General features: G+C 40.6%; 1 protein-coding gene across 3 annotated transcripts in view; it reads left to right on the forward strand.

Moving 5' to 3' along the window:
- Positions 1-2,334: 2,334 nt before the first annotated feature.
- EMB (embigin) overlaps positions 2,335-26,400 on the forward strand; it is a 54,691-nt gene continuing 30,625 nt past the window's right edge. The window contains exons 1-6 of one of the 3 annotated variants that reach the window (XM_047092829.1): positions 2,335-2,522; positions 14,818-14,907; positions 15,380-15,469; positions 15,946-16,035; positions 16,517-16,606; positions 17,083-17,172. In XM_047092829.1, the coding sequence (XP_046948785.1) occupies positions 2,417-2,522; positions 14,818-14,907; positions 15,380-15,469; positions 15,946-16,035; positions 16,517-16,606; positions 17,083-17,172 (556 nt within the window). In that variant the 5' untranslated portion in view covers positions 2,335-2,416. The remainder of the gene's footprint in view (positions 2,523-14,817; positions 14,908-15,379; positions 15,470-15,945; positions 16,036-16,516; positions 16,607-17,082; positions 17,173-26,400) is intronic. The other 2 variants (XM_047092814.1, XM_047092823.1) reach the window with 2 other exon arrangements.

Consider the following 26,400-nt stretch of genomic DNA (forward strand, 5'->3'; position numbering starts at 1 on the left):
CAGACCCTGGTTTTAAAGACTATAGAACGTTTGAAAAAATGAAGTTGAGATAAGGTCAAAAATATCAACTATCTAAATATAAAGCAGGTAACAATGGGGAAAAGACTGTCAAAAGACTTAGCAAAACAAGGCGTGCCTAGGTGGCTCAGTCGGTTAAGCAGCCAACTTCAGCTCAGGTCATGATCTTGTGTGGTCCGTGAGTTCAAACCCTGCATCAGGCTCTGTGCTGACAGCTCAGAGCCCAGAGCCTGTTTCAGATTCTGTGTCTCCCTCTCTCTGACCCTCCCCTGTTCATTTTCTGTCTCAAAAATAAATAAAGGTTAAAAAAATTTAAAAAAAGACTTAGCAAAACACGAATTATATTTCTTTCTCAATTTATCTTGCTGTAACAACAAAAGCAATTGCCTCAGCTTGGGCAAGTCCCTTTTTCCTGTTCACCAACACATTGATTCAACCGCGAAGATAATTTTTCCTTAAACAAGGTCAGCTCATCTGAAATAAAGTGAATTTGGGCCTATTTCCCAGGAACACCTGGGGAAGGTCAGTCAATGTTCAGCTTGTTTGGAAAAGTGCTTGCTGTTCAAACTCCAAAGGTATAGACAAATGATTGTAGTTAATCCTGAGACAGGATTCAGGGCAGCAAGACAGGGGTGTGATTTAGCAACCATTGATCAGGCAATTTGGGTTTAGCAAGTCTGGTCAAGGTCCCAAGAGAGTCCATGATGTAAAATCTTAATCCTACAGGATCTCTTATAAGGCTTTGTTTAGAAAGGGTTAATCATTATAACCATAATTTTCTCACTGAGAAGAATTTTTCCTGAGATTTGTAGTTCATAAATAAGTAGTTCTCTAGTGTGTGTGTGTGTGTGTGTGTGTGTGTGTTTAATGTTTATTTTTGAGAGAGTGCAAGCGGGGGAGGGGCAGAGGGAGGGGGACAGAGGATCTGAAGTGGGCTCTTTGCTGACAGCAGCCAGCAGAAAGTGGGGCTTGAACTCATCACGACCTGAGGGAAGTCTGACCTTCAACTGACTGACCCATCCAGGTGCCCCCCATGCAGCCTATTCTGAACCCAGTGCCTGGCGCTTGGCAGATTTTTTAATATTAATTCGATATTAATATGCTTAATGAATTGTATTACTCATATTCTCTTAACACCAATTTAAATAATCTACACTCCTCCGAAATTTTGCCTATATAATACTGAACCGGAAACAGGCATACTTTATAAATACACCAATTAAAACTTAACCATTCCTTAGTAAAGTGAGCATCGCTCTCTCTTGTTTAGCGCTTCAGTTTTCAAAATTTGTGTCTCACATCTTCTTTAATTTTTTTTGACACTGATATAAAATGAACTTATGAGTATCAAATCTGGCATTCTCAAAACAAAGGAAAAGGGAACAAGATTCGTGAGAAATACTTAAAATCTTTTCATGTGTTCTAACACCCTGGAGAATCATAACGTCTTACTGCCTCTTATGTTATAACATAGATTTCTCCTCCCCTCTCTGATAGCTTTTAGTTTGACTTTATTTGGTGGGGAGCACTGAAAATCCCAAGCTACAGTCTTGCCGGGTTAGAAGTAGTATTATCTTAAAACTGTGTTCGAGTTTGACGAAGGTCAACAGGCTTGTGCCATTTACACAGTATCTGCTTTCGGTAGTTTCTGTTTCTTGACCTCTAGGTGGCTCCTTAAAAGCTGTTAGGCAAAGCAAACAAAAGGAAAAGAGAAGCAGACTCAGTGGGGCCTTGAGACTCGGAAACCTTAATCTAGAGAGAACCGGTTAAGCCTTCAGAGACCGGAGGGGAGGGTGTGTGCGATTGGAGAGCAGAGAGTCGTCCGGGATGCAGGGCAGCTGGAGAGCGCCTACCACCTGCGCAAACATAAATCTCCTTAATAACCCAGGGATGTCCCGGGGGGAGCGGGAAAGTGTTCTCCATCCTCTCCTGTGTGTCATCAAATAAGTGACCGCTGCTTCAGACGAACTGCACAGAATAGTCTGCAGATGTATATATATGTGTGCACACATTAGGAGTTTCAAGCTCCCCTCCCGGACACAGGCTAGACATCACCTGCCGCGTCTGTAGCAGGCTCCCTCCGAGCCCTGCCGGAGCCGGGAGGGCGGAGGCAGGAGAGGCTGCGGCGCGGCGGTGGCCACTGCACAGCCGGACGCGCCTGCCGCGGCCAGCGTGCTCCATAATTGATGGAGGTCCGCGCGCAGCCCTGGGTCGGCGGCGGGCGCGGCGAGAGCGTCTCAGGGGAGGAGGGCAGGGCGCCTGGGCCCCTCCCACTCTGCTTTTAGTCGCGCGCCCCGCCCCGGGGACTAGCTGCTGGCGCCGGGGTACCGGCGACTGTGCGCAGGGCCTTCGGCCACCGACGGCGGTGCGCGAGGACCGCAGCTGACCCGCCGGAGCCATGCGCGCCCCGTCCGGCCTGCTGGGGCCCCGGGGGCCGCTGCCCCTGGCCCTCTTGTGTCTCCTCGCCGCGGCGCGCGGGAGCTTGGCGGACGGCCAGCCCTCAGGTGCGATGGCTACAGGGCCGAGTTGGGAGGAGGGTGCGCTGCAAGGGACGCGCGAGCCTCGGTCCCCGTGGGGAGAGGCGTTGGTGGGGAGAAGCGCGGGGATGCTGGAGACCGCGCGCGGGTGCGGAGCGGCGGCCGCCTCCGTCCTTTGGCCAGCTTGGGTTGTCCAAGCTGGACGGGAGGATTGGGGCGGCTCGGGCTCCTCAGCTCCGGGGAGGGAATCTTGGAACCGAGAGCGCCCCGCGAGTCGGGGGCGTTGGTAGCAGGACGGGTCTGGGTGTTCCTGGGACGAGGGCGGCACGGTGTGGGGGTGAGAGCGGGAGCAAGGAACTCGCTCCGCTAAAGTGCCAGGATTTCTGAAAGCCACATTCCCCGAGGCCAACTCCCTTCGCTGGAATCGATAGTAGGTTTAAATATCACCTCCCTGCCTGGCAGGTGGGCTGGACTTGAGGATGTTTTTTAGAGCTGAGTTGAAATAACAGCGTAACCACAACCGATCAACCAAAGCCCCCCGCTCATTGGGTAGTGTGTGTATCTTCTTTTAAACACCACGGTCTCTGAAAACGAAGGTTTTGCGGGTTTTGTTTTAATTGTTTCAGACACTTTGAAACAGGGATCTGTGTGCAAAACATTACCAGATTTGGCATTGTAGTTTCACCTGTTTATAATCACTTGCCATATTGAAAGTATTTCATCCAACCTACTTTCTAATGCAGGTTTCTGTGTTACAAATTTCAAAGTGTTAGCAGCTAATTAGGAGAATAGACTGCCTTTCAGGTTGACAGATACTGCCTATCACCAACTAAAATTAAGATAGTATACACAAGATTTTCCACCTTTATGAGCTTATAGCATGTAGATTTTTTTTTTTTGTAACATAAAGATGGAAAGATAATCAAAGGGTAAGATTTTTCAGTTTTTTACATGTCCTTTAAAGGGTCTAGTTGTTAACTTGGACAAAGCATTATGGATTGCTTCAGTTCCTAAATTTCCTTGCCCCACTTCCTAGCCACGTACCTCTTTTTCATTCCTACCACTTATAAAGAGTGGTCAAGGACTTTTTACCCCCCCCTCCCCCACCCCCGTGCCATTCCTGATTCACCCCTGGTTCACCTGAGACTGCTGCAGCTCTGAGGCCCATTGCATTCTGGGTAAGTCCTGTGGTTCTCCACATGGTTGTATGTTAAAATTATCTGGGAACTTTACAAATACTGGATTCTGCCCTCAAAACTTTTGATTCAGTTGTCCTGGGATTTAGGCTGGACATCAGGTATTTTGAAAGCTCCCGTGTGATTTAATCAAGAGATCCTAAGCTCGTTTTCAACCCACTGCTTTAAAATTGCGGTGGCCTAGAGAGTGCACCATTGGGTGAATATTTATATGCTGTTGGTAGCAGGGAGTCAGGTTTAAGTTGACATTCAGAGCAGACTTCTAAAGAGAAAAAAGTAGGGAACAAATGAAAGTGGGTTAAATTAACAAAGTTATAAATAATTGGGATGGTGTATGTAGGTATGGCAATTGTCTGTGTATGTATATAGTGTCAGTCCTGGCCTTTCACCTCCGCTTAGGCGAAAACTGTAGAATGATGTGCTGTATAAAAGGCATGAAGTTAGCATCTCATTTTAAGGCAGGATTAAAAATCGTGAAGCAACCTCATTTTATTCTATAGAATCTCTTTTGATCTCTGGGAGATTCAGTTTTCTGTTTGCTAAAGGCTATTGTGAAGTTTACTGACTATTTTTTATGTAGGTACTTTGAATTACTTGGAAATAGGTATTCTATAAGCCTAAGAGTTTGGGCAAAATTTTAATAACAAACATGGTTATAATTTATCATATTTACTATATAACAAGTGGGCCAGGCATTACACTGTGCAGTATATAACCCTATGGGTTAGCTTTTATTGTCCCTGACTTTCAGATGAGGACATTGGAATTTAGGGAGATTAAACAACTGCCTAAGTATATATAATTATTTAAGCAGTAGAATAGGAAATTAAGCATTGTTCAGTCTGACTCCAATGCCTGTTTTATTTTTTAATTTTTTAAAGTAAGCTCTAAGCCCAATGTGGGGCATGAATTGTGACCCTGAGATGAAGGGTCACATGCTCTACCAACTGAGCCAGCCAGGAGCCCCCTCCAATATCTGTTTTCTTAAACACAATATTCACTCGTCTCTCTGAGATAACTGGGTATGTCTATGAAAGTTTGGAACCACTGACAGAACACGGTGTATGGATTTAAATGCTTGATTTCAGCTGAAGAGCATGCTAACACACTTTAAGTTCTAGAATAAAGTTAGACAAAGGGACTCACTTTAATTCTTTTAAGCTGTTTCAATTAAATAAGAAATGTAAAATCACTTTATTAAAGCAAATATTAGATAAATGGGAATATTTAAACATCATTAATATTACTCTTATGTGGAACAAATTGAGGGGATGGGTCATGTGTATTTTTTTTTAATTTTTTTTTTTTACATTTATTTATTTTTGATAGAGACAGAGCACAAGTGAGGGAGGGGCAGAGAGAGAAGGAGACACAGAATCCAAAGCAGACTCCAGGCTCTGAGCTGTCAGCACAGAGCCCGACATGGGGCTTGAACCCACAAACTGTGAGATCGTGACCTGAGGTAAAGTCGGACACTTAACTGACTGAGCCACCCAGGTGCCCCGAGTCGTGTTTATCTTTTGAAAAATATGTTTGCAATGCAAGGGAAACATTTGAAGTGATCATTTTTAACTTCTGGGGGACATTGCTTATATACTTTCTTGATTAACCACCTTCCTAGAGATAGGAAGGGATCAAGAGATTTCTTGATAGGAAGAGGTAGGAAGAGATAGGAAGAGCTCAACTACCTTTCTAGAGATACTCCCTATCCCACATATACAGCAACCACCTAGTAATAAATATTTGTGAGAACGGTATTATTGAAGCACCTACATGTGCCTGACATTGTGTTAGTCTAGATCTAAGTAGAAAACTTAAGCAATATTTTTTAGCAGTTTTGAGTCCTTTCTTTAAACTGTTTAAAGGAACAGATTAACTATAAGCTTATGTTTAATAGAGTTATATCTGATGCATCAAACTTTTGAGCCTAAATTATCATCACATTTAAAATTATATAAGCATTTGTTAAGAATTAGTTCTTGGCTCTTCCTCTTCCTGTTCTTTGGTCCCCACCTCTGGCTCCCATCTCCTCCTCTTCCTTCTAGGAATGGGTTCTATAGTCATTAGGTTGGGGAATGCAGGGAGGCAAGCTCCCTTATTAGAGGAAGCCAGAGGGTCCCAGGTCAGGGAATTAGAAATTGGGCCAGGTCAGGATGGCATCCAGGTAGGGGAGCGGCCTCATGTGGAGTGTTAGAGCCCGAGTACGTTGAGATGTGTCCTCCTGCAAAGGGGTGGCCTAGAGCCAGGTCTCAGAGCTGAACAGTGTGACAGAGGCTTCAAAGCAGGGGCAGCCGGACATTGTGCTGTTTGATCTTGATCAGGGGGGTGTAGGGAAAGCACACAGAAGAGCCAACAGTGCAAGATGTTGGAGCCCAAATGGGTGAGGAAGACATTTCTTTGGGGCCAGGAGTGGCTGTGGCAGTGGGAGATTAGTTACATACAAGAGGATTGAGCAAATAAGTAGAATGAGTAAGAATAATAGGATGTAGGTTTTTCTCTTACAGCAGAAGGAAATAAAGAGGGGAAACTAGAATGAACCTTGCAGTGTTGGGTTGCAATTGACAGCATTAGCATGAATTCATGACTTTAAATCTATTTGTCTTTTATGTGTGTGTCTATATAAACAGATGCATAGATATAGATGTGTATATGTAAGTATACATATAACGCATATACATCACATATATTTATATATGTATGTATGTTATACCTTTCACATATATTTATTTACGGTGTGTGTGTGTGTGTGTGTGTGTGTGTGTGTGTGAATATACACATGCATTAGCTCTGCCCACAGAGGTGAGAAATCCTACTGATTTCTCAATTGTGACGACCATACTTAGCAGCCAAATCTTGACTCTATATACGATTCTTTACTAATGGGTAACTAGGACTTCCTGGAAAAATGGCTTATTTTACAAAAAGGGAAGAGAAAGTATAAGATAAACCCTGAACTTCTTGTGCCAGAAAGCAATGAAGTGCTCAAAGAATGATGGGCCGTGTCAAAAAGATACAAGAGCCAGAGAGTTCCCAGTGGACAAACCTGGGACAAATTGAGCATCAAAATAAATGATAATAATAATGGACTAGTATCCATTAGTATCCACTGGAGAATGCCCACTGAATAATATAGGTATTCATGAGTACATACTGATACAAATTAATTAAATGAATCAATTGGAAGTTTGATGAGGCACAAAATATTACATAATTTTAAAGTAACTTCCCACAAAATTGGTGAAGTTGTATTAATGAAAAGGTAAAGAGAACAACTTTACAGTGGAGAAGGCTTTAATCAAATGATCAAAGTGAAAACCATCAGCAAAGAGAGGATTAAAAATTGTGAGCCATGTGATAGGATGCAATGAGAGCACAACATCACCTCTGTGATATATTTGCCAAAGAGGTCTACTCCAAATCTAATCATATTCAACATACCTATCCTGGAGCCATACTGGTCATAGAAGTCAAGAATGACTAACGCTGTTCCAGAGTGAAGGGGAACAGAGGGACGCGGCAGCTGAGAGCAACATGTAATTCCGAACTGCAACCTTTGGCTAAAAAACACATTTTAAGGGCTTTTGTTGAAACTTCAATGAGATGTGGGATGAGATGGTAATAGCATAAATGTTGATTTCCCAATTTTAATGGCATTGTGGGATGGTGTGAGGGTTATGTCCTTTGTAAGGAATGTATAGTAACGTTTCAGAGGGGAATAGGTCATCAGGTCATCAGCTTGTTCTCAGATGGTTCAGGGGAAAATTTTTCTGTGCTTGAAACTATTCTCTTTGAGATCGTTTGAAAAGAAGGAAAAAGAATTTCAACTCTTGAGGCCTGGGTGACTCAGTTGGTTAAGCATCTGACTCTTGATTTCAGCTCAGGTCATGATCTCACAATTTGAGTTTGAGCCCTGAATTGGGCTGTCAGCGCAGAACCTCCCTGGGATTCTCTCTCTCTCCCTCTCGCTATCTCTGCCCCTTCCCCATTCTCCCTCCCTCTCTCTCTCTCTCTCTCTCTCTCTCTCTCTCTCAAAACCAACAAAGAAACAAACTTAAAGAAAAAATAATTTCAACTCTTTCTGGGAAAGCTTTAGTTAACATAGACATTAAACCACAATGAGAGTTGAGAAACTGTCATTAGTTTATGTAATTAAGTATCATTTTTCAAAGGAGTTTTTGTCCTTAAACAGATTGTAAGTGTGGAGGCTGTTCATCCTACAGTGTATTCTTTTGAAATTACTTTTGTATCACTGGCCTCCATATTTCACAATATAATGTGAACCATAGAAATAAAAAACAAGACACACACAGTGACATAGAAGGAAAAAACCTCAGAGCACCTGGCTGGCTCAGTTGGTAGAGCACGTGACTCTTGATCTCAGAGTTGTAAGTTTGAGTCCTATGCTGGGTGTAGATTACTTAAAATAAAATCTTTAAAAGAAAAGAAAAAAACCTCACAATATTCTATGAAAATAATAAACCCCCTACTCCTGATAAGACATAGTCACTGTTCACATATAATATCTCAAATAATATATTGTTAGAAATAATAGATGTTACCTTTGAAAATAGTGTTTTTCCTTTAATCGGAAATAATGTTTTTCTGCAACTTTTAAAGCTGTGATTATATTGGGGCACCTAGGTGGCTTGGTCAGTTAGCATCTGACTTTGACTCAGGTCATGACCTCACGGTTCGTGGGTTTGAGCCCTGCATCAGGCTCTGTGCTGACAGCTCAGAGCCTGGAGCCCGCTTTGGATTCTGTGTCTCCCTCTCTCTCTGCCCCTCCCCCACTCACACTCTGTCTTTCTCTGTCTCAAAAATAAATAAACATTAAAAAAATTATTTTTAAAAAGTTGTGATTATATTATTACTAATGTATCTTCACTCCAAAGATAGAATCTTTTTTTTTCAATAGCCTTATAATTACATAGTTCTGACATCCTGAAAGGCAATTTAGATACATCATTCGATTGATCTTGAACCCAAGTGCTTTCCTCATGTAGCCAAGAGGCTGGAGCTAGCTAATAGCTATAATAGATTTCCTGGTTTGTGTTTCAAAACTCTTTCCATCCCTTAGTGCCTGTCTGTGAAAGGTCCTCAAAAGGCCCCTGGCAGGAGGGTGTGGCTGGCAAAAAAGGTGGCAAGAGATGTTCTTGCTTTAAAATATCTACACCTAAAGTGTATAGAACAGGACCTGAGGGCCAAAGGGCCATTTGAAGATTACTAAAAATAATCACATTGAAGAATCAGAAGTAAGGAGGTACCTGTTTTGAAATCAAGGTTTCTCAACCTTGGCATTATGACTTTTGGGGCTTGATAATTCTCTATTGTGGGGGGCTGTCATTTTAGAATGCCCAGCAGCATCGCTGGCCTCTCCTATATCATGAGTTGTGTCTCCAAAAAAGATACGTTCAAGTCCTGGCTGTTGGTACCCATGAATGTGACCGCATTTGAGAGTAGGGTCTTTGTAGATGTAATCGAGTTAAAAGGAGGTCATAGGAGATTAAGATAGACCCTCAACCCAATGACTGTGGTCTTTGTGAAAGAAACGAGAGAGATTTGGATACAGAGATAGACACACACAGAAGAAAGATGGCCCTGTGAAGACAGAGCCAAAGATTGGGCTGATGCAGCTATCAGCCAACGAATGCCAAGGATTACCGGCAACCGCCAACAGCCAGGAAGAGGCAAGGATTCTTCTCTAAAGCCTGCAGAAGGGGCAAAACCCTGCACCGTGATTTCAGCCTTCTAGCCTCTAGAACTGTGAGAGGATAAACTTCTATTGTGGTAATTTGCTACATTGTGGTAATTTGTGTGGCATTACTAGAAAACTACTGTAACCTATTAGATACAAGTGGTACGGCCTCCATTTTGTGACCTCCGGAATATCGGATGGCCTGTGGAGGCAAAGGTCAGCCCAAGCTGAGAACCACTGAACAGAATGTAAGTCTCATTAAAGAATAATCTCGTGGGTGACACATTCGACAAACCCACAGTCAAACCTTGGGGGTTTTATTTTTTAAGAGTTTTTTTTTTGGCCTAAGTTTCACTGTTAAAATATCTTAATGGCCGGGGGGGCGCCTGGGTGGCTCAGTCGGTTAAGCGTCCGACTTCAGCTCAGGTCACGATCTCACGGTCCGTGAGTTCGAGCCCCGTGTCGGGCTCTGGGCTGATGGCCCGGAGCCTGGAGCCTGCTTCCGATTCTGTGTCTCCCTCTCTCTCTGACCCTCCCCTGTTCATGCTCTGTCTCTCTCTGTCTCAAAAATAAATAAACGTTAAAAAAAAACAACAAAGCATTTAAAATATCTTAATGGCCATTTAGAGGTAGTTTGAAACAAGAGTTTTCACACTGCCCTTCAAAATATATTTTACTGCGAAAATCATACTTAAAAGAAACGAAAGGATCAATTTGTTTATATTTCAGTGTGGCCAAGTCTTAAAAACAGTTTTACAAGGCTCTGTAAAAGAGCACACTGTTCTTGCCATTAGGCTTTTTAATTGTTCTTCAGCTTTTTGTTTGTTTGTTTGTTTTTGCTGGTCTAAAAATGGCCTTTTTGTCCAATGGTTCTCATTCTATGTAGAAAAAATATGAGTTCCCTGTTTGTTTTTTTATCTGTCCCTGACTTAGAAAGTCTGACTTGTAAATGTCCCCATCAGGAATTTATTTTTTGTCAAACCTTCTTTTCTCTTTTGACAAACTCTCTCTGGATTATGTGTCTGGGATCAATATAGTCTTATTCTCCTCTTCTTTCTACTATTCCTGTTACAGACAGGGGATAGGAATACCATATTCCTTGAATCCAGAAGTAAAATTCTAAAAGCACTGTTTATTAGAAATATTGGTAATTCGATATTTTAATGCTATAGTTTAGTCATATCATGGCTTAAAAGGCTTTTGCAATTTGGCATGGGATCTCATGGTTATATATAGCATTGCTTCCATGAGGAAATATATTCTGAGTTCCAAACCTCTGTTGTATAAATAGTATATATTATCCATTCCTAGTTTATAGTCTTTTTGTAATTGGGCTGCACGTTTATAATGCTGTGTATCAGACAATGCTAAAATTAAGATTTATTAAAAACAATGTTAGTTATACATATTGATAGCAATCAACACATTATTTGGAGGAGAGAGAAAAAGAGAGAGAATATTTATCCTAATAATGGCTTTTACTTACACCTTTCTCTAAATGAAGTCCTTCCAAGATTGTAAAATATAATAAAGAGATTGGGGGGGGGAGGGATTTAGAGAAAATGCTTATTCTTAAACAGAGGTACGGTTGAACTTATTTTCTGATACAGGTGAAAGCAAATCTTAAGACCCAATGCAGTGTTCTAGTGTTACTTACCCTCTTCTTTATCTTCCCAATTTACTTCAATTAAAATGGAGCTCCAGAATTAAATATGTGAAAATGTTACCTTAATATTTTAAGTAGAAATTAGAACATGTTTATTTCATTTAAAAATGTTAATAGTATAAATTATAAACCCATCTAGCAATGTCTATTTTAAAATATAATATGTGAAAGATATTTAAGTAGAGACCATTTTGCTATCTTACATGAACCTAACAATAGTTGAAAATTAGGATGTTACTCAGTTCTTTGATGCAACACCCTCATGTCCCATTGCCCCTGCAGAGGGAGAAAAATCTTTAATCCTTAGAAAAACTATTAGATGTGGGGTGCCTAGGTGGCTCGGTCGGTTGAGCATCCGACTTCGGCTCAGGTCATGATCTCGTGGTCCGTGAGTTCAAGCCCCGCGTCGGACTCTGTGCTGACAGCTCTGAGCCTGGAGCCTGTTTCAGATTCTGTGTCTCCCTCTCTCTCTGCCCACCACTACTTGTGCTCTGTTTCTCTCTGTCTTGCAAAAATGAATAAACATTAAAAAATTTTAAAAAAAGAAAAAACTACTAGATGTTACTATTTCATGTGGCATTTTGGCCACTACCTATAAAAGAATGTCAAGTGGAAAATCTCCAGCAACGGTTAAGAAAGGGGTGAGCAGGATACATTGAGGAATGTATGCTATGATCTTGGTACCGTCACTCAATATTATACAACTTTTCTGATCCCTCCTGTTTCCTCCATGAAATGAAACCCCAGGTAACAAGTCAGAGGCAGCACTTGGATTAGGATACAAAGTTCCTGCCTCTCCATTTTGAATTTCTTTCTGCGACTCAGCCTAATCCTTTTGGAAAAGTATTCAAACCAATCTGCCTGACTCTCCTGCCAGTTTCCTTTAAACATCAACCTCAGCTGAATCAGCCTCCTGCCAGTGTCCTCCTACTGAAAGCAGTAAGGTTTACATTCCCACTTTTTTGATTAAAAACAAAGGACTTCTCACTGTTACTATTCTCACACCTTCCGGAGACTTGCCCTGCTTTTTCCACTCAAGAGGTTTGTGTACCTTGCCTCTTAAAGGGACTGTTCCCAAGGCAAAACATCACAAGAGTTACACATTTCCTTTTGCACTTGGGCTTGTTCAGTGGAACCTGGAGCCTGATCAAGATAAATGAATGTATAGGGGCGCCTGGGTGGCGCAGTCGGTTAAGCGTCCGACTTCAGCCTGGTCACGATCTCGCGGTCCTGGAGTTCGAGCCCCGCGTCAGGCTCTGGGCTGATGGCTCGGAGCCTGGAGCCTGTTTCCGATTCTGTGTCTCCCTCTCTCTCTGCCCCTCCCCCGTTCATGCTCTGTCTCTCTCTGTCCCAAAAATAAATAAACGTTGAAAAAAAAATTAAAAAAAAAAAGATAAATGAATGTATAAAGTTAGGATACAGGTGGCGGCTGGTTTACAGATGTCTGTATTTTTAATATATGGACTGGCCGTGGTCACAACAGTTAGCACATTCTGGAGCTACCCAAACTTCCCTGCTCTTGAAGCTTGGTTTTTCTTTTTCCTCCTATTCCTTCAGCTTCTGTAAGCTTGGATTTTGCCCATGCCACACCTAGACCTCTTTTCTCTTCTTGCTCGAATACTGGTGGGCTCTTCCATCCAGGTCTTGAAATCGAGAAATGCAAAATGACCCCAGCTTCCAAGCCCGTCTCCTTGGCATTATCTCCACCTCTGTTCCATCACCAGAGTCCCTCAGAGATGGAAACCTGGCTTCGTACTCTGCAGCTCACACGCCAATTTGGGAAATACACAAGCTAGTTATAGTCAATACAGCCAGTGGGTGGCACTCTGAAATTTTAATCACTCTCAATCACATTGTGGGCTTAATCGATATTAATATGACCCATGTCACCCTGGAGGGACCAAGTTTACTCAGCCTCATTGTCCTTACCAGCATCAAGCATGTATCAGGGGCTCTACATATTTACTTATTTAAGTGAAATAAGAATTAGAAATAAAACACTTTTTTCAGCTTATGTCACTTTCTTATTGCTGTTGGTGGTACGAATACTACTACTACTAATAAATGATATGGTCTAATAAATATCAGATATTAGACCATCTCATATCGTTTATTAGTATTATTAGCGATATTATTTTCAAAGGATTATAGGCTTTTTTAGGGGTAAAGAATGCAGTGGGAACCCTCACGATTGTATTCAGCTCTGCAGCAGGCTAGGCCAAGAAAAGAGAACTCCCAGGCAAGGAAGCAAAGATATCCAAGTTGATGTTTTGCAAGTTTCACAGAACAGATGATCTAGAACAGCTCATTCCTTCCCATCCGCACCCTCCTGGCTTCCGATCCACAAGCCAATCACATCCGCCTTCATCTTCCTGAGATATTTCCTCTTAAATACAACCTCTAAGTGAGCTATGCTCAAGAATGGAAAAAACAATACTTTTTTTTTATCAGGAGAAGAATGATGATAAGAGCCTTTTGGCTGTGTGTGTGTGTGTGTGTGTGTGTGTGTGTGTGTGTGTATATGTGTGTGTGAGAGAGAGAGAGAGACAGGGAAAGAGAGGAGGGGAGACACACACACCGAGAGAAAATGAGAGAGAGAGAGAATATAAATGAATGAATATTAGATGCGGGTGGAAGAAATGTTTTGTATTCCTGATAGCCCAGTGAGAAACTCAGGGCATATTTTCCTTTATAATCATTGTCAGAGCGTGGTATGATTTACATATTAATTTCATTAAAGGATTAAGGAGGAAGTGCATTCTACCTTCCAAAGCTGTGTTGAAGTGATCAAGCCTTTGGAATACAGCTTATTGGAGAGCTAGGTCCTGCTAGGTAGATTTTTTATTAGGCAGTATTGTAAAAGCTGTGTATAAGCTGAACCAACAAAGGTGATCACTAATTTTGATAATATTTTTCAGGCACATGAGAAAAGAACTGGAAATCTAATCTTGCACTAGGAGTAAGTTTCTGAGCAGAGAATTAAGAAAGTGAAATAAAAAAAGGCTCAGGTTTAATTTAAATTGAATGAGATGTTGAAAGAATGCAGCCAAGACTACACTCATAAATAAGCCTTTTTCCCTTTTTTGACTTACTTGATAGAGTTGGGGTGGTTTTCATGGGAGGTAAGTTCAGGTGCCTTGAAGTCAAAGAAACCGTAACCAGAATACACTCTCCAGACGAGTGGGCCAGGTGGAAATGGAAATTTTCTTCTTCAATAAAGGTTTTCAAAAGATGAAAGAAGTGACAGAGGAAAACCAAAAGCCACTTTGGTAGAGGGCGGCTGGGTCTGTCACTGGAAGACAAACAGAAACCTTCACTGTGTGTTCATTGTATCTTCTCTGTCCTCTTTTAATGCCCCTTTATTATGGTCTCTCTGTCTTTGTTTACTCATTTTCTTTCTGCCTCTTCATGTCTGTCTTTTCTACCACTCATCTAATTCCTCAATGTCTTCATTTATGTTTTATAAAGAAACTACAAGTGGTAGGATAAGACAATGAATTTTTTTAAAGCTACTTGATATAAATCAGTAGGTATTTTTCAGTAAAAAAAAAGAATATAGAAAAAGTTGGAAATTTGGTCACATTTGATAGCTCCATATATTTCTGAATCTCTGGGAGCATATGAGACCTAGTTCATTGGAGCTTCCTGAAACATTTTTCATTCAATAGTATACAATATAACATTTTAGCTGTTACATACTAGCTTGTATGTATGATAATACATAGCTTGATAATACTATGTAACCACCTGTTCTTTTTCTTACAGTTTCACCTTTGACAAGTCTACCCATTGAAGAAGAAAGGATAACAAAGTATTCTAACCTTTCCTTGGAGAGTCATAACATACCACCCACAGGTAAATGTATCTCATTTCAAATAATACAGTGCCCCCCCAGAGTTTTTACTTTTGATTAAGTGACTGAATTTTGCTTCATGAACTGTTAATCCCTGTTCATAGTCTGATGGTAGAAACACACCAGTACCTCATCCAATTAGAAGGGAGCATGTAGTAGTCTAAGGCAAAGAGGGCAATGTGCTTGGTGTGCAGGGAGGGGGCAGCTGGTCAGATGTGGGAAGGTTAAGGAAGCCTCTCTAGAAGAGGGACGCCAGAGAAGAAGGGAAGGTTCATTTTGATTGGCAGATGCTCTTACGTTTTCATCAATTCTTGCTGGTACGTCCATTCAAATCTCTGCATTGAGGAGGTCCTGGGAGACCTTTAGGCAGGGAAATGAAAGATGCTGTCAAATGAGTCAATGACAGTCCTGTGGAAAAATAAGTATTGTTTCATCTTAATAATACTATGTAACCACCTGTTCTTTTTCTTACAGTTTCACCTTTGACAAGTCTACCCATTGAAGAAGAAAGGATAACAAAGTATTCTAACCTTTCCTTGGAGAGTCATAACATACTACCCACAGGTAAATGTATCTCATTTCAAATAATACAGTGCCCCCCAAAGTTTTTGTGTTTGATTAAGTGACTGAATTTTGCTTCATGAACTGTTAATCCCTGCTCATGGTCTGATGGGAGAAACACACCAGTACCTCATCCAATTAGAAGGGAGCATGTAGGAGTCTAAGGCAAAGAGGGCAATGTGCTTGGTGTGCAGGGAGGGGGCAGCTGGTCAGTTGTGGGAAGGTTAAGGAAGCCTCTCTAGAAGAGGGACGCCAGAGAGGAAGGGAAGGTTCATTTTGATTGGCAGATGCTCTTACGTTTTCATCAATTCTTGCTGGTACGTCCATTCAAATCTCTGCATTGAGGAGGTCCTGGGAGACCTTTAGGCAGGGAAATGAAAGATGCTCCTAAATGAGTCGATGTCAGTTCTGTGGAAAAATAAGTAAAATATTGTTTCATCTTGATAATAATATGTAGTCACCTGATCTTTTTCTTACAGCTTCACCTTTGACAAGTCTACCCATCCGAGGTGAAATGATGACAAAGTATTCTAACCTTTCCTTGGAGAGTCATAACATATCACTGACCGGTAAATGTACCACATTTCAAATAATACAGTGCCCCCCCCCAAAGTTTTTGTGTTTGATTAAGTGACTGCATTTTGCTTCATGAGGTATTAATCCCTGCTCATGGTCTGATGGGAGAAACATACCAGTACCTCATCCAATTAGAAGGGAGCATGTAGGAGTCTAAGGCAAAGAGGGCAATGTGCTTGGTGTGCAGGGAGGGGGCAGCTGGTCAGACGTGGGAAGGTTAAGGAAGCCTCTCTAGAAGAGGGACGCCAGAGAGGAAGGGAAGGTTCATTTTGATTGGCAGATGCTCGTGTGTTTTCATCAATTCTTGCTGGTACGTCCATTCAAATGTCTCTGCATTGAGGAGGTCCTGGGAGACCTTTAGGCAGGGAAATGAAAGATGCTCCTAAATGAGTCAATGACAGTCCTGTGGAAAAATAAGTAAAGTATTGCTTCATCTTGGTAATAATATGTAGTCACCTGATCTTTTTCTTACAGCTTCACCTTTGACAAGTCTACCCATCCAAGAAGAAATGTTGACAAAGTATTCTAACCTTTCCTTGGAGAGTCATAACATATCATTGACCGGTAAATGTACCACATTTCAAATAATACAGTGCCCCCCAAAGTTTTTGTGTTTGATTAAGTGACTGCATTTTGCTTCATGAGGTATTAATCCCTGCTCATGGTCTGATGGGAGAAACACACCAGTACCTCATCCAATTAGAAGGGAGCATGTAGGAGTCTAAGGCAAAGAGGGCAATGTGCTTGGTGTGCAGGGAGGGGGCAGCTTGTCAGACGTGGGAAGGTTAAGGAAGCCTCTCTAGAAGAGGGACGCCAGAGAAGAATGGAAGGTTCATTTTGATTGGCAGATGCTCGTACGTTTTCATCAATTCTTGCTGGTGCGTCCATTCAAATCTCTGCATTGAGGAGGTCCTGGGAGACCTTTAGGCAGGGAAATGAAAGATGCTCCTAAATGAGTTGATGTCAGTCCTGTGGAAAAATAAGTAAAATATTGTTTCATCTTGATAATAATATGTAGTCACCTGATCTTTTTCTTACAGCTTCACCTTTGACAAGTCTACCCATCCGAGGTGAAATGATGACAAAGTATTCTAACCTTTCCTTGGAGAGTCATAACATATCACTGACCGGTAAATGTACCACATTTCAAATAATACAGTGCCCCCCCCCAAAGTTTTTGTGTTTGATTAAGTGACTGCATTTTGCTTCATGAGGTATTAATCCCTGCTCATGGTCTGATGGGAGAAACATACCAGTACCTCATCCAATTAGAAGGGAGCATGTAGGAGTCTAAGGCAAAGAGGGCAATGTGCTTGGTGTGCAGGGAGGGGGCAGCTGGTCAGACGTGGGAAGGTTAAGGAAGCCTCTCTAGAAGAGGGACGCCAGAGAGGAAGGGAAGGTTCATTTTGATTGGCAGATGCTCGTACGTTTTCATCAATTCTTGCTGGTACGTCCATTCAAATCTCTGCATTGAGGAGGTCCTGGGAGACCTTTAGGCAGGGAAATGAAAGATGCTCCTAAATGAGTCAATGACAGTCCTGTGGAAAAATGAGTAAAGTATTCTATGCTGAAACTCAGCTCTGCTTTCGTTTTCACAGTTTTGGATTCCAGTATTTCAAAAGTAATCTCAGATTTTTTTAAATGAGTAAGAGTAGTTGTCTGTTTTAGTAACAATGTTAAAAGTATAACTAGAATTTAAAATATTGTAAACCCATTTATTGGGTCAATAGCATGTTTTATCCAATACGTGTCTAGTCTTTAACTGTCCTTTTGTCTTAAGAACTGTTTCTCTTTTTCTCATACAAACAGTATGCTTCCCACATCTCCCCTCTGATACTGACCTTTTTGCAGTATGTTTGCACTGACCTTTTTTTGGAGACCATTTCTTATGACTTTGTACAACTGTTTGTTCTCAGTCTCTATTCCAGTATTTGGAATTATCCTTAATTGTAAAACGTAATTGTGTCTTGTGTTGTTACCTAATTTTTTACTTTTTGCATGTTCTACTTGTTGATTTTCCTCGTCAGATGAAATGTTTCTTCAAGACAGACCCATATGAGAACCTAAGCTTGCAAATCCTTTGACAAGCCAGGTGATGTTGGCAACATCATGCCCCTCACTTACCCAGTAAGGACCCTGAGAAAAAAAGGGTCGGTGTCCGGGAAGAGAGAAAAAAGTGGACTTTTCAGTTGGTATTGGGCTGGTTATTTACTTACTTAACCCATTTGGAGGGTTTAACTCCTAACTACTCTTTTATTCTAATTCTTCTATTAAAACCAGTATTCCTGCCATTCGGAAGAGACCTAGCACTCACAGTGGTCTATTAGTTATCATCTGCCTTGGCTTGATCAAGCTTTAGTCAGGCTTTTTCTTCCTCCCGGGCCCCTGAACTTTGGTCTGCCCCAAGTCTGAGCAAGCACGAGGCCTGAGCACAGCCCGATCATGCTGCCTCCATCCACCAGTTTGTTCTGTTTCCCCTCAAAAGTGCCCACTGACCTGCCCCCCCCTCCCCGCCCCACACCCCTGCTTCCTGTAAAAGGAAAGTGTTTTCTGTTTGGTTCTGAGATACTTGCAGACATATCCAAAGTCTGGAGCATCTTCCTTACCGCAGTAGACTCTTTGAATAAAATCTCTCCTTAGGTAAATCTGGATTCATTTTTATTCGACAAAAGAAAAGATTTGACGTTGATTTTGAAACAGTGGACTTTTGAGCTGGTTGCGTCTTCATGTAGGGTTGTTCTCATGGTTCCTGCCCATCGAAATGCTTGGTGTTAGGGACCACCTTTACTGAAGTACAGAAGTTAAGTCTGAAGATGTGTTTAAGCTCATTAGGAACCATGGGCTTTCTTCTTATTGCTGTCACTAGGATTTTTAATCCACTTTATGAGTGGAATGTTTTCATACTGTGATATTATTGTGTACTTGAACGGCACTTACATTTCTAGGTTGTCCTTATTATTTTCTCTTTCCCTCAGGCCCTTTTAGAAATGGATCTCTCTGTTAGGAGATAAAATGTTTCTTGTGGAGAGATTCAAATATAATACATTAGTTGCACATTTTGGACCATCGTGACGACACTGGCCCAGCTCCTAGCATGCTTACTTACCAAAGATGCTAGAGACTTGGGAAACCCAGGATCCTGTGCCTGGAAGAATGGAAAACATGACCTTTGATTCATGGAAGCCTGACCATTTACTTATTTTATGTTTTTAAAATGTTGCTAATTATTTACTTAACAGACACATGGGATTGATTGACTACAGACAATGTATATATTTCTAAATATAATGTAGCTCAGTCCTCATAACAACTCTGTGCAGTGGGTACTATTACTATCTGCAATTTGCAGATGAGGAAAAGGAGGCACAATGAAATCAAGTGAATTGACTGAGGTCCCAGATGAGAAGTTGAAGCGTGGTTTTGAATCCAGGAAGTGTGCTGCCGGGGGCCATGCTATTAATCAGTATATATGCTGTCTTTCTTAATGTCCAATTATCCATTTCCCTCAACGGTATTATTAAAACAGTTATACCGGGGCGCCTGGGTGGCGCAGTCGGTTAAGCGTCCAACTTCAGCCAGGTCACGATCTCGCGGTCCTGGAGTTCGAGCCCCGCGTCAGGCTCTGGGCTGATGGCTCGGAGCCTGGAGCCTGTTTCCGATTCTGTGTCTCCCTCTCTCTCTGCCCCTCCCCCGTTCATGCTCTGTCTCTCTCTGTCCCAAAAATAAATAAACGTTGAAAAAAAAATTAAAAAAAAAACAGTTATACCTATTTTAAGGAAACTTACATTATTTTTGAAAATATATAAAGTTTCAAAAACAATGAAAACAAATATTTTAATTACCTTATTCTTAAATACATTTGTTATAGAAATTACATTTGTGGAGATAATGAATATATTTGTGAAAGTATAACTGATTAAGAATAAGAGGTTTTCTTTTTTTCCCCTTTTTTTCCCCTTTTCTGATATCATTGGGCTTTTAAAACTGCTCTTTTGATAATGGACTTTTTTTTTTTTTTACATCACTAATTTTTCCATTGTCGGTGTTTGAAATTCATTGTTTGTGTTACAGCAGTTAGAGTGTTTTCTTTATTGTTACTTTATTCTTTTTTCTTTCCCTCTGCATATTACAGTGTTTGGTATCTCAATCAATGTGTTATAGTTTAACTAAAGAGGTTAAAATCAAAACATACGCGGACAGTTTTCTTGACCACCCTGGTAATGTTGGGGTAGGCTCTCCCTGATGACAAATTTTATTTGCCATGTTGAAATGTTAGCAGCTGGCCTGGCAAGGTCCTGGTGAAACGGGGAGTCAGACAAAGCAGTCACTAATGGAATAGATATTTAAATTAAGGTATGGAGTGAAATTTGAGAAGAGTCATTAAGGTCGGGAAAGGAAGTTAGGCGTGTTGCCTAGAGCTAGAGGCAAGAAGTCAGGGTTAGGACCTCTCAGACTCTAACCTGGTCCATGAGATTGAGAAAAAGGATTCAGGAAGAGAGAAAAAGAAATGGACTTTTTAGTCGAAAAAGAAAAAGAATAATGAGTCCCTTATATTTGGCTGCTCAGACCCCTTGTGGCAGAGAAGACCTTAGAATGATTCTGAGGAGGTTCAGATGGGTGTGATGTTTCTCAGGGCCGGACTCTCAGTCATCACACCTTCTGCAGATGCTGCTGATGTACAGAGAAAAACAAAGTGAATATTAGCATTCAGAGTGACAGAAAGATATGGAAGAGGGAGCCACCGTAGTGATATAAGTGGCAGTAGCTGCACGCATTCACCATGGTTTCTCATTAGCAGAAATACTGACCTTTTAAACGGGATAATTCTTTGTTGTAGGGGCAGTGGGGCTACTGGGGGGCACTGGAGGATGTTTGGTAGCATCCCTGGCCTCTACCTACTAGATTTGAGTAGCACTCACCAAGTCGTGGCAACCAAAAAGCTCTCCACACAGTGCCACCCACATGTCCCCTGGGGAGGCAAAATCTGCCCAGTTGAGAACCACTGCTCTATACCTAAAGAACAGCTGTGTAACTGTGCCCCACCCCGTCAACATGAGAAGACAAATGATTTAATAATCACGTGGTTGTTAACATTGGGTGAAGAATCTAATGAAAAAGTTCGATGATGGTGGTAAGGAGCAGGGACGGGACATCCTAGCATAAGTGGGACAGGGAACCTGATAGGATATAGTCCCATCTCTTCCCTTGTCTGCTGCTTACATTCAAATCTTCCCAGTCTTTCAGAATTAAGTCAAAAGCTACATCTTCAATGAAGCACATATAGAGAAGTAGTTTCTGTTTCTCTGATATGTATTTAGCATTTTAGGTTTTTTTTTTTTTAATGTTTATTTATTTTTGACAGAAAGAGACAGAGTGTGAGCGGGAGAGGGGCAGAGAAAGAGGAAGACACAGAATCAGAAGCAAGCTCCTGATAGCACAGAGCCTGACGTGGGACTCAAACTCATGAAACGAGAGATCGTGACCTGAGCTGAAGTCGAATGCTTAACTGACTAAGCCACCCAGGCACCCTTGTATTTAGCACTTTAAATTAATTTTTAATTACATAAGTAAAAGTGAGTTGATTTTCAAAAATATTGAAACATTTTGGGGCGCCTGGGTGGCTCAGTTGGTTGAGTGTCCGACTTTGGCTTAGGTCATGGTCTCCCGGTTTGTGGGTTCAGGCCCTGCATCAGGCTCTGTGTTGACAGCTCAGAGCCTGGAGCCTGTCTTGGCTTCTGTGCCTCCCTCAGACCCTGCCCCTCCCATACTCATGCTCTGTCTCTCTCTGCCTCTCAATAATAAATAAACATTAAAAAAATATTGTAACCTTTTATTTCCAGCAATATAGTAAATTAGGGAATCTGAAAATCCTCCTACCATATCTAGAAAATTTAAAATATCTCAAACATTCTTTTAAGTATTTAGTTAAGTACACAAAAAAGTAAAAACAATATCTGCCAGCCAAAACTGATGACCAGGCATCAAGTTTGTGAACTGATGTGTTGGTTTTCTTTGTGTTTGTCAACAAGGTATTTGAGTTCCAAGAGCCACAGATCTGAGAATAAGGCCTTGAATCTAAGCAAGGAGGGGAGCTCGAACTGAAAATCCCCAGAAAGCCGATCCTTCCAGAAAGGTGGAACTGAAAACTGCCAGAAAGCTAGAAATACAGTGAAAAGAGGTTTGGCCTAGGAAGTGAGAAGGGGTGGGGAACAGTGGGTTAGCACCAGGCCATGATTTTAGCCTTGGTTTAGCCTTGTTCTGCATCAAAAACAAAGACCCTGAGTACTCAAAGTCAAGGGCCTGCCCTCAATGAGATTTAGAGTGCACATTTACATTACTTGGATTATACAGGAGCCTGCAAGCTGAAAAATAACACAAACATGACCCTGGCAGGTATTAATTCTGCAGAGAAGCAAATGAAAAAACTTTATGGAAGGACACATCGCCTGCTCTGGCTGTGGAATCTCTACTGAAGACTTACAAGTCAGAAATACAAAATACAGTGGAGTAGTCCCCAAGACTGGGAGTCAACTGAGGAACAGCAGGATTAGATTGTCTAGAGTTGTTATATCATAGAAATAGTAGGTAGAGGTATAGAAGAAGAAATATTAAAACATGAGAAAATATTACGCTATCAAAAAAAAAAAAAAAGACAAAGCATGTTTGAAAAATAGCCAAATAGAATTTCTGGTGTTGAAAACAACTTGTCAGAGGAAGTCAAAGCCCTTTTGCACAACCCCTGCTTCTGTCTCAAGTCTCTCCTCTCCAGGAGTAACCTCTGTTCAATGTGTGTGTGTGTGTGTGTGTGTTTGTATTCATAGAGACTATAGAGTACTGTGTGCATTGTTTTGTATTCTTTAAAATTAGTGTTTTAAACCCAAATGTATTGTTCTGCATATTGCTTTCTGTTATCATTCAGTATTAATTCTTGGAGATCTAGCCATATTACATGGGCATAGCTTGTTTCTTTTACTTGTGCACACAGTATAAATACACCAGCCTTCTTAGACATTTTCCTCTCAATGTACCCCAGTTTGTTGAACTTTTATTCTATTGTAAACCATTCAATAATGAACACTTCTTTCTACATCTCTCTCTCTGGGCATGACTGCATGTGCTCCTCTAGGGATAATACCACATAGTAGAATTGCTGAATCAGAAATTGTGTGCATTTTAATTTTAATACAGACTTGCAATTTGCCCTCTAAAGTGACAGTTTACCTCTCCCTTAGTCCCATATTTGACTGTAATTCTCCCTCGATCCTAACCAGCACTTGATATTATTAAACTCTTTGGTTTTTGGCAGCATGAGCGCTAAAAGCTGTATCACTTTTGTTTTAATTTGCATTTTGGAGTTGGACATACTTATATATATGAATATGTGTGTTCGTTAACGTCCTGTATCCATTTATCTATTGGGCTTATATATTTTTAAATTGATGTCTGGAAGACAGCTATAAATTTTAAGTACTGATTTGTACTTTTTATTGAAATTACAAATACTGTCTCCCAGTTGTCTTTAAACATTTGCATGGTGTTTTTTATTGTGAGGAAGTTTCACTGTTTTTGTTTTCTCCTATCATTTTTATAGAAGTATTTTCATAGGAGTTTTTCACCTTTCAGTTTTCAATCCATTTGAAATGTACTTTTATTTACTGTGCGTGATAGGGCACTAACTTTATTAAATTATTTTTATGTAGATAGCCATTGTCTCAACCCTCAGTATTGAATAGTTCTCCTTCTTCCTTTAGCTTTGAAACATCACCCTAATCATATTCCAAATTCCCATGTGCTATTCTGTTCCTTTATTGTTTCAATGTGTTTTGGACATTTTATAGAGTTGGGCACAGTAAGAAATGAATTTACCTTATAACCTGATTCACCACCCATGCACACGCAGCACACACACATGCACACACACACTAAACAAAATGTTCATTAAGCTATGCCCACACCTAATAGTTGTGTTACACTGATAATTTCTCTTCTCTTCTAATTCATTAAAAAACAAATCTCGTGGTAACTGTTATCTTGACTTCTTGACCACTAATAGTTTCCAAGTTGCAATCCAGAAATTTTATTCCATTAATTTCTTGGTGTTTTCTAGCATCATGAATACATTAATATTAATGTTGTGAAACATTATGATACATCTTTATATCTTTGTTCTTTTCTTTTTAATAGGTTTTCCAATGTCCTGTATTTTTACTCTTTCATGTAGATTTTTTTGGAATCAAATTCCACAACAAATACTGCTTGGTTTTTGACTGATTTTTCACTGAATCTGTAGAATAATTTGGAGGGGAATGAATGATTTTCTGATATTATATTATCACCTGTGATTTAAATCTCATTCGACTTAGAATATCTATTACAATTCATTTTTTTCCTTTTTAAAATATATTAAAGAAATATACCCTATGACCCAGCAATTGCACTACTACATATTTATCCAAGGGATACAGGTGTGCTGTTTTGAAGGGACACATGCACCCCCATGTTTATAGCAGCACTATTGACAATAGCCAAAGTATGGAAAGAGCCCAAATGTCCATTGGATGGATGAATGGATAAAGAAGATGTGGTATATATACACAATGGATTATTACTTGGCAATCAAAAACAATGAAATCTTGCCATTTGCAACTATGTGGATGGAACTGGAGGGTATTATGCTAAGTGAAATTAGTCAGAGAAAGACGAAAATCATATGACTTCACTCATACGAGGACTTTAAGAGACAAAACAGATGAACATAAGGGAAGGGAAACAAAAATAATATAAAAGCAGGGAGTGGGACAAAACATAAGAGACTCATAAATATGGAAAACAAACAGGGTTATTGTAGGGGGTGTGGGAGGGGGGATGGGCTAAATGGGTAAGGGGCACTAAGGAATCTACTCCTGAAATCATTGGTGCACTATATGCTGACTAATTTGGATGCAAATTTAAAAAAAAAAGAAAAAAAAATAAGAAAATAAAAATTGTATGTATTTAGGGTGTGCAGCATACTGATTTGTTTTACATATATAGTGAAATGTTGCTATAGTCAATGAATTAACATAGCATCTCACAAAGTTGGTTTTTTTGTATGATGGGCACACCTGAAATTTACTGTCTTAGCATATTTGCAGTGTTCAGTACGGTGTTACTAAGTGTAGTCTTTATGCTGTACATTAGCTCTCTAGTCTTACCCTGCAGAATTGCGGCTTTGTACCTTTTGACCAGCATCTCCTCATTTCCCCCACTCCTCCAATCCCTGGTAACCATCCGTCTACTCTCTCTGCTTCTACAAGTTCAACTTTTTTCTTTCTATTTTTAGATTCCACATAAAAGTGAAACTATACAGTATTTGTCTCTTCCTGTCTGGCTTATTTCACTTAGCATAATGTCCTCCAGGTTCATCCCTGTTATCATCAAAGGCAGAGTTTCCTTCTTTCTCACAGCTGAATAATGTTCCATCCTTTTTATCCATCCTTCTTTCTATGGGCACTTGGGTTGTTTCCACATCTTAGCTCTCGTGAACAATGCTGCAGTGAGCATGGCAGTGCTGATATCTCTTTGAAATCCTGATTTCATTTCCTTTAGGTATTTACCCAGAAATGGGATTGCTGGATCATATGGCAGTTCTGTTTTTAATTTTTTGAGGAATCTCCATACTGTTTTCCAAACTGGCTAAACCAACTTACATTCCCACTCACAGTGTACAGGAGTTCCCTTTTCTTAAGTATTTGTTGGCCGTTTGTATCTCTTCTTTCGAGAAATGTTTATTCAGCTCCTTTGCCTGTTTTTATTTTATTTTATTTCATTTCATTTCATTTCATTTCATTTCATTTCATTTCATTTCAATTCAATTTATTTATTTATTTATTTTAGAGAGAGAGATTGAGAGTGAGCAGTGGAGAGGGGCAGGGGGGAGAGAGTCTTGAGCAGGCTCCACACTCAGTGTGGAACCCAACACGGGGCTCTATCTCATGACCCTGAGATCATGACCTAAGCCTAAATAAATCAAGAGTCAGATGCTTAACCAACTGAGCCACCTGCGTAGCCCTACTATACAGAAACCTATTAGTTTGCTATAGTTCCACATGTTTATATTTGTTTTTGTTGGTCATATCCATGAAATCATTGCCCACACCAATGTCAAAAAGCTTGTCCCCCAGGCTTTCTATTTCTCCAGGTTTATGATTCGGATGGAAACCAAAGTCTAGAATATGCCAAAGACCTAAGGAGGGCAGACAGCAAGAAACCCTGAAATCATCTGGTTAAGATATTGTTGCTAGTACTGTACTCTTGATATCAATGCTCAGAGTAAAGGCACCTAGTAGATTTTTAGTACAATTGTGAATGAATGGATG

The sequence above is a fragment of the Lynx rufus genome, unplaced genomic scaffold (assembly GCF_022079265.1).
Source record: "Lynx rufus isolate CCGP_SWC_20201006 ecotype Redwood Valley unplaced genomic scaffold, mLynRuf1.p SCAF_1, whole genome shotgun sequence".
Lineage (NCBI taxonomy): Eukaryota > Metazoa > Chordata > Mammalia > Carnivora > Felidae > Lynx > Lynx rufus.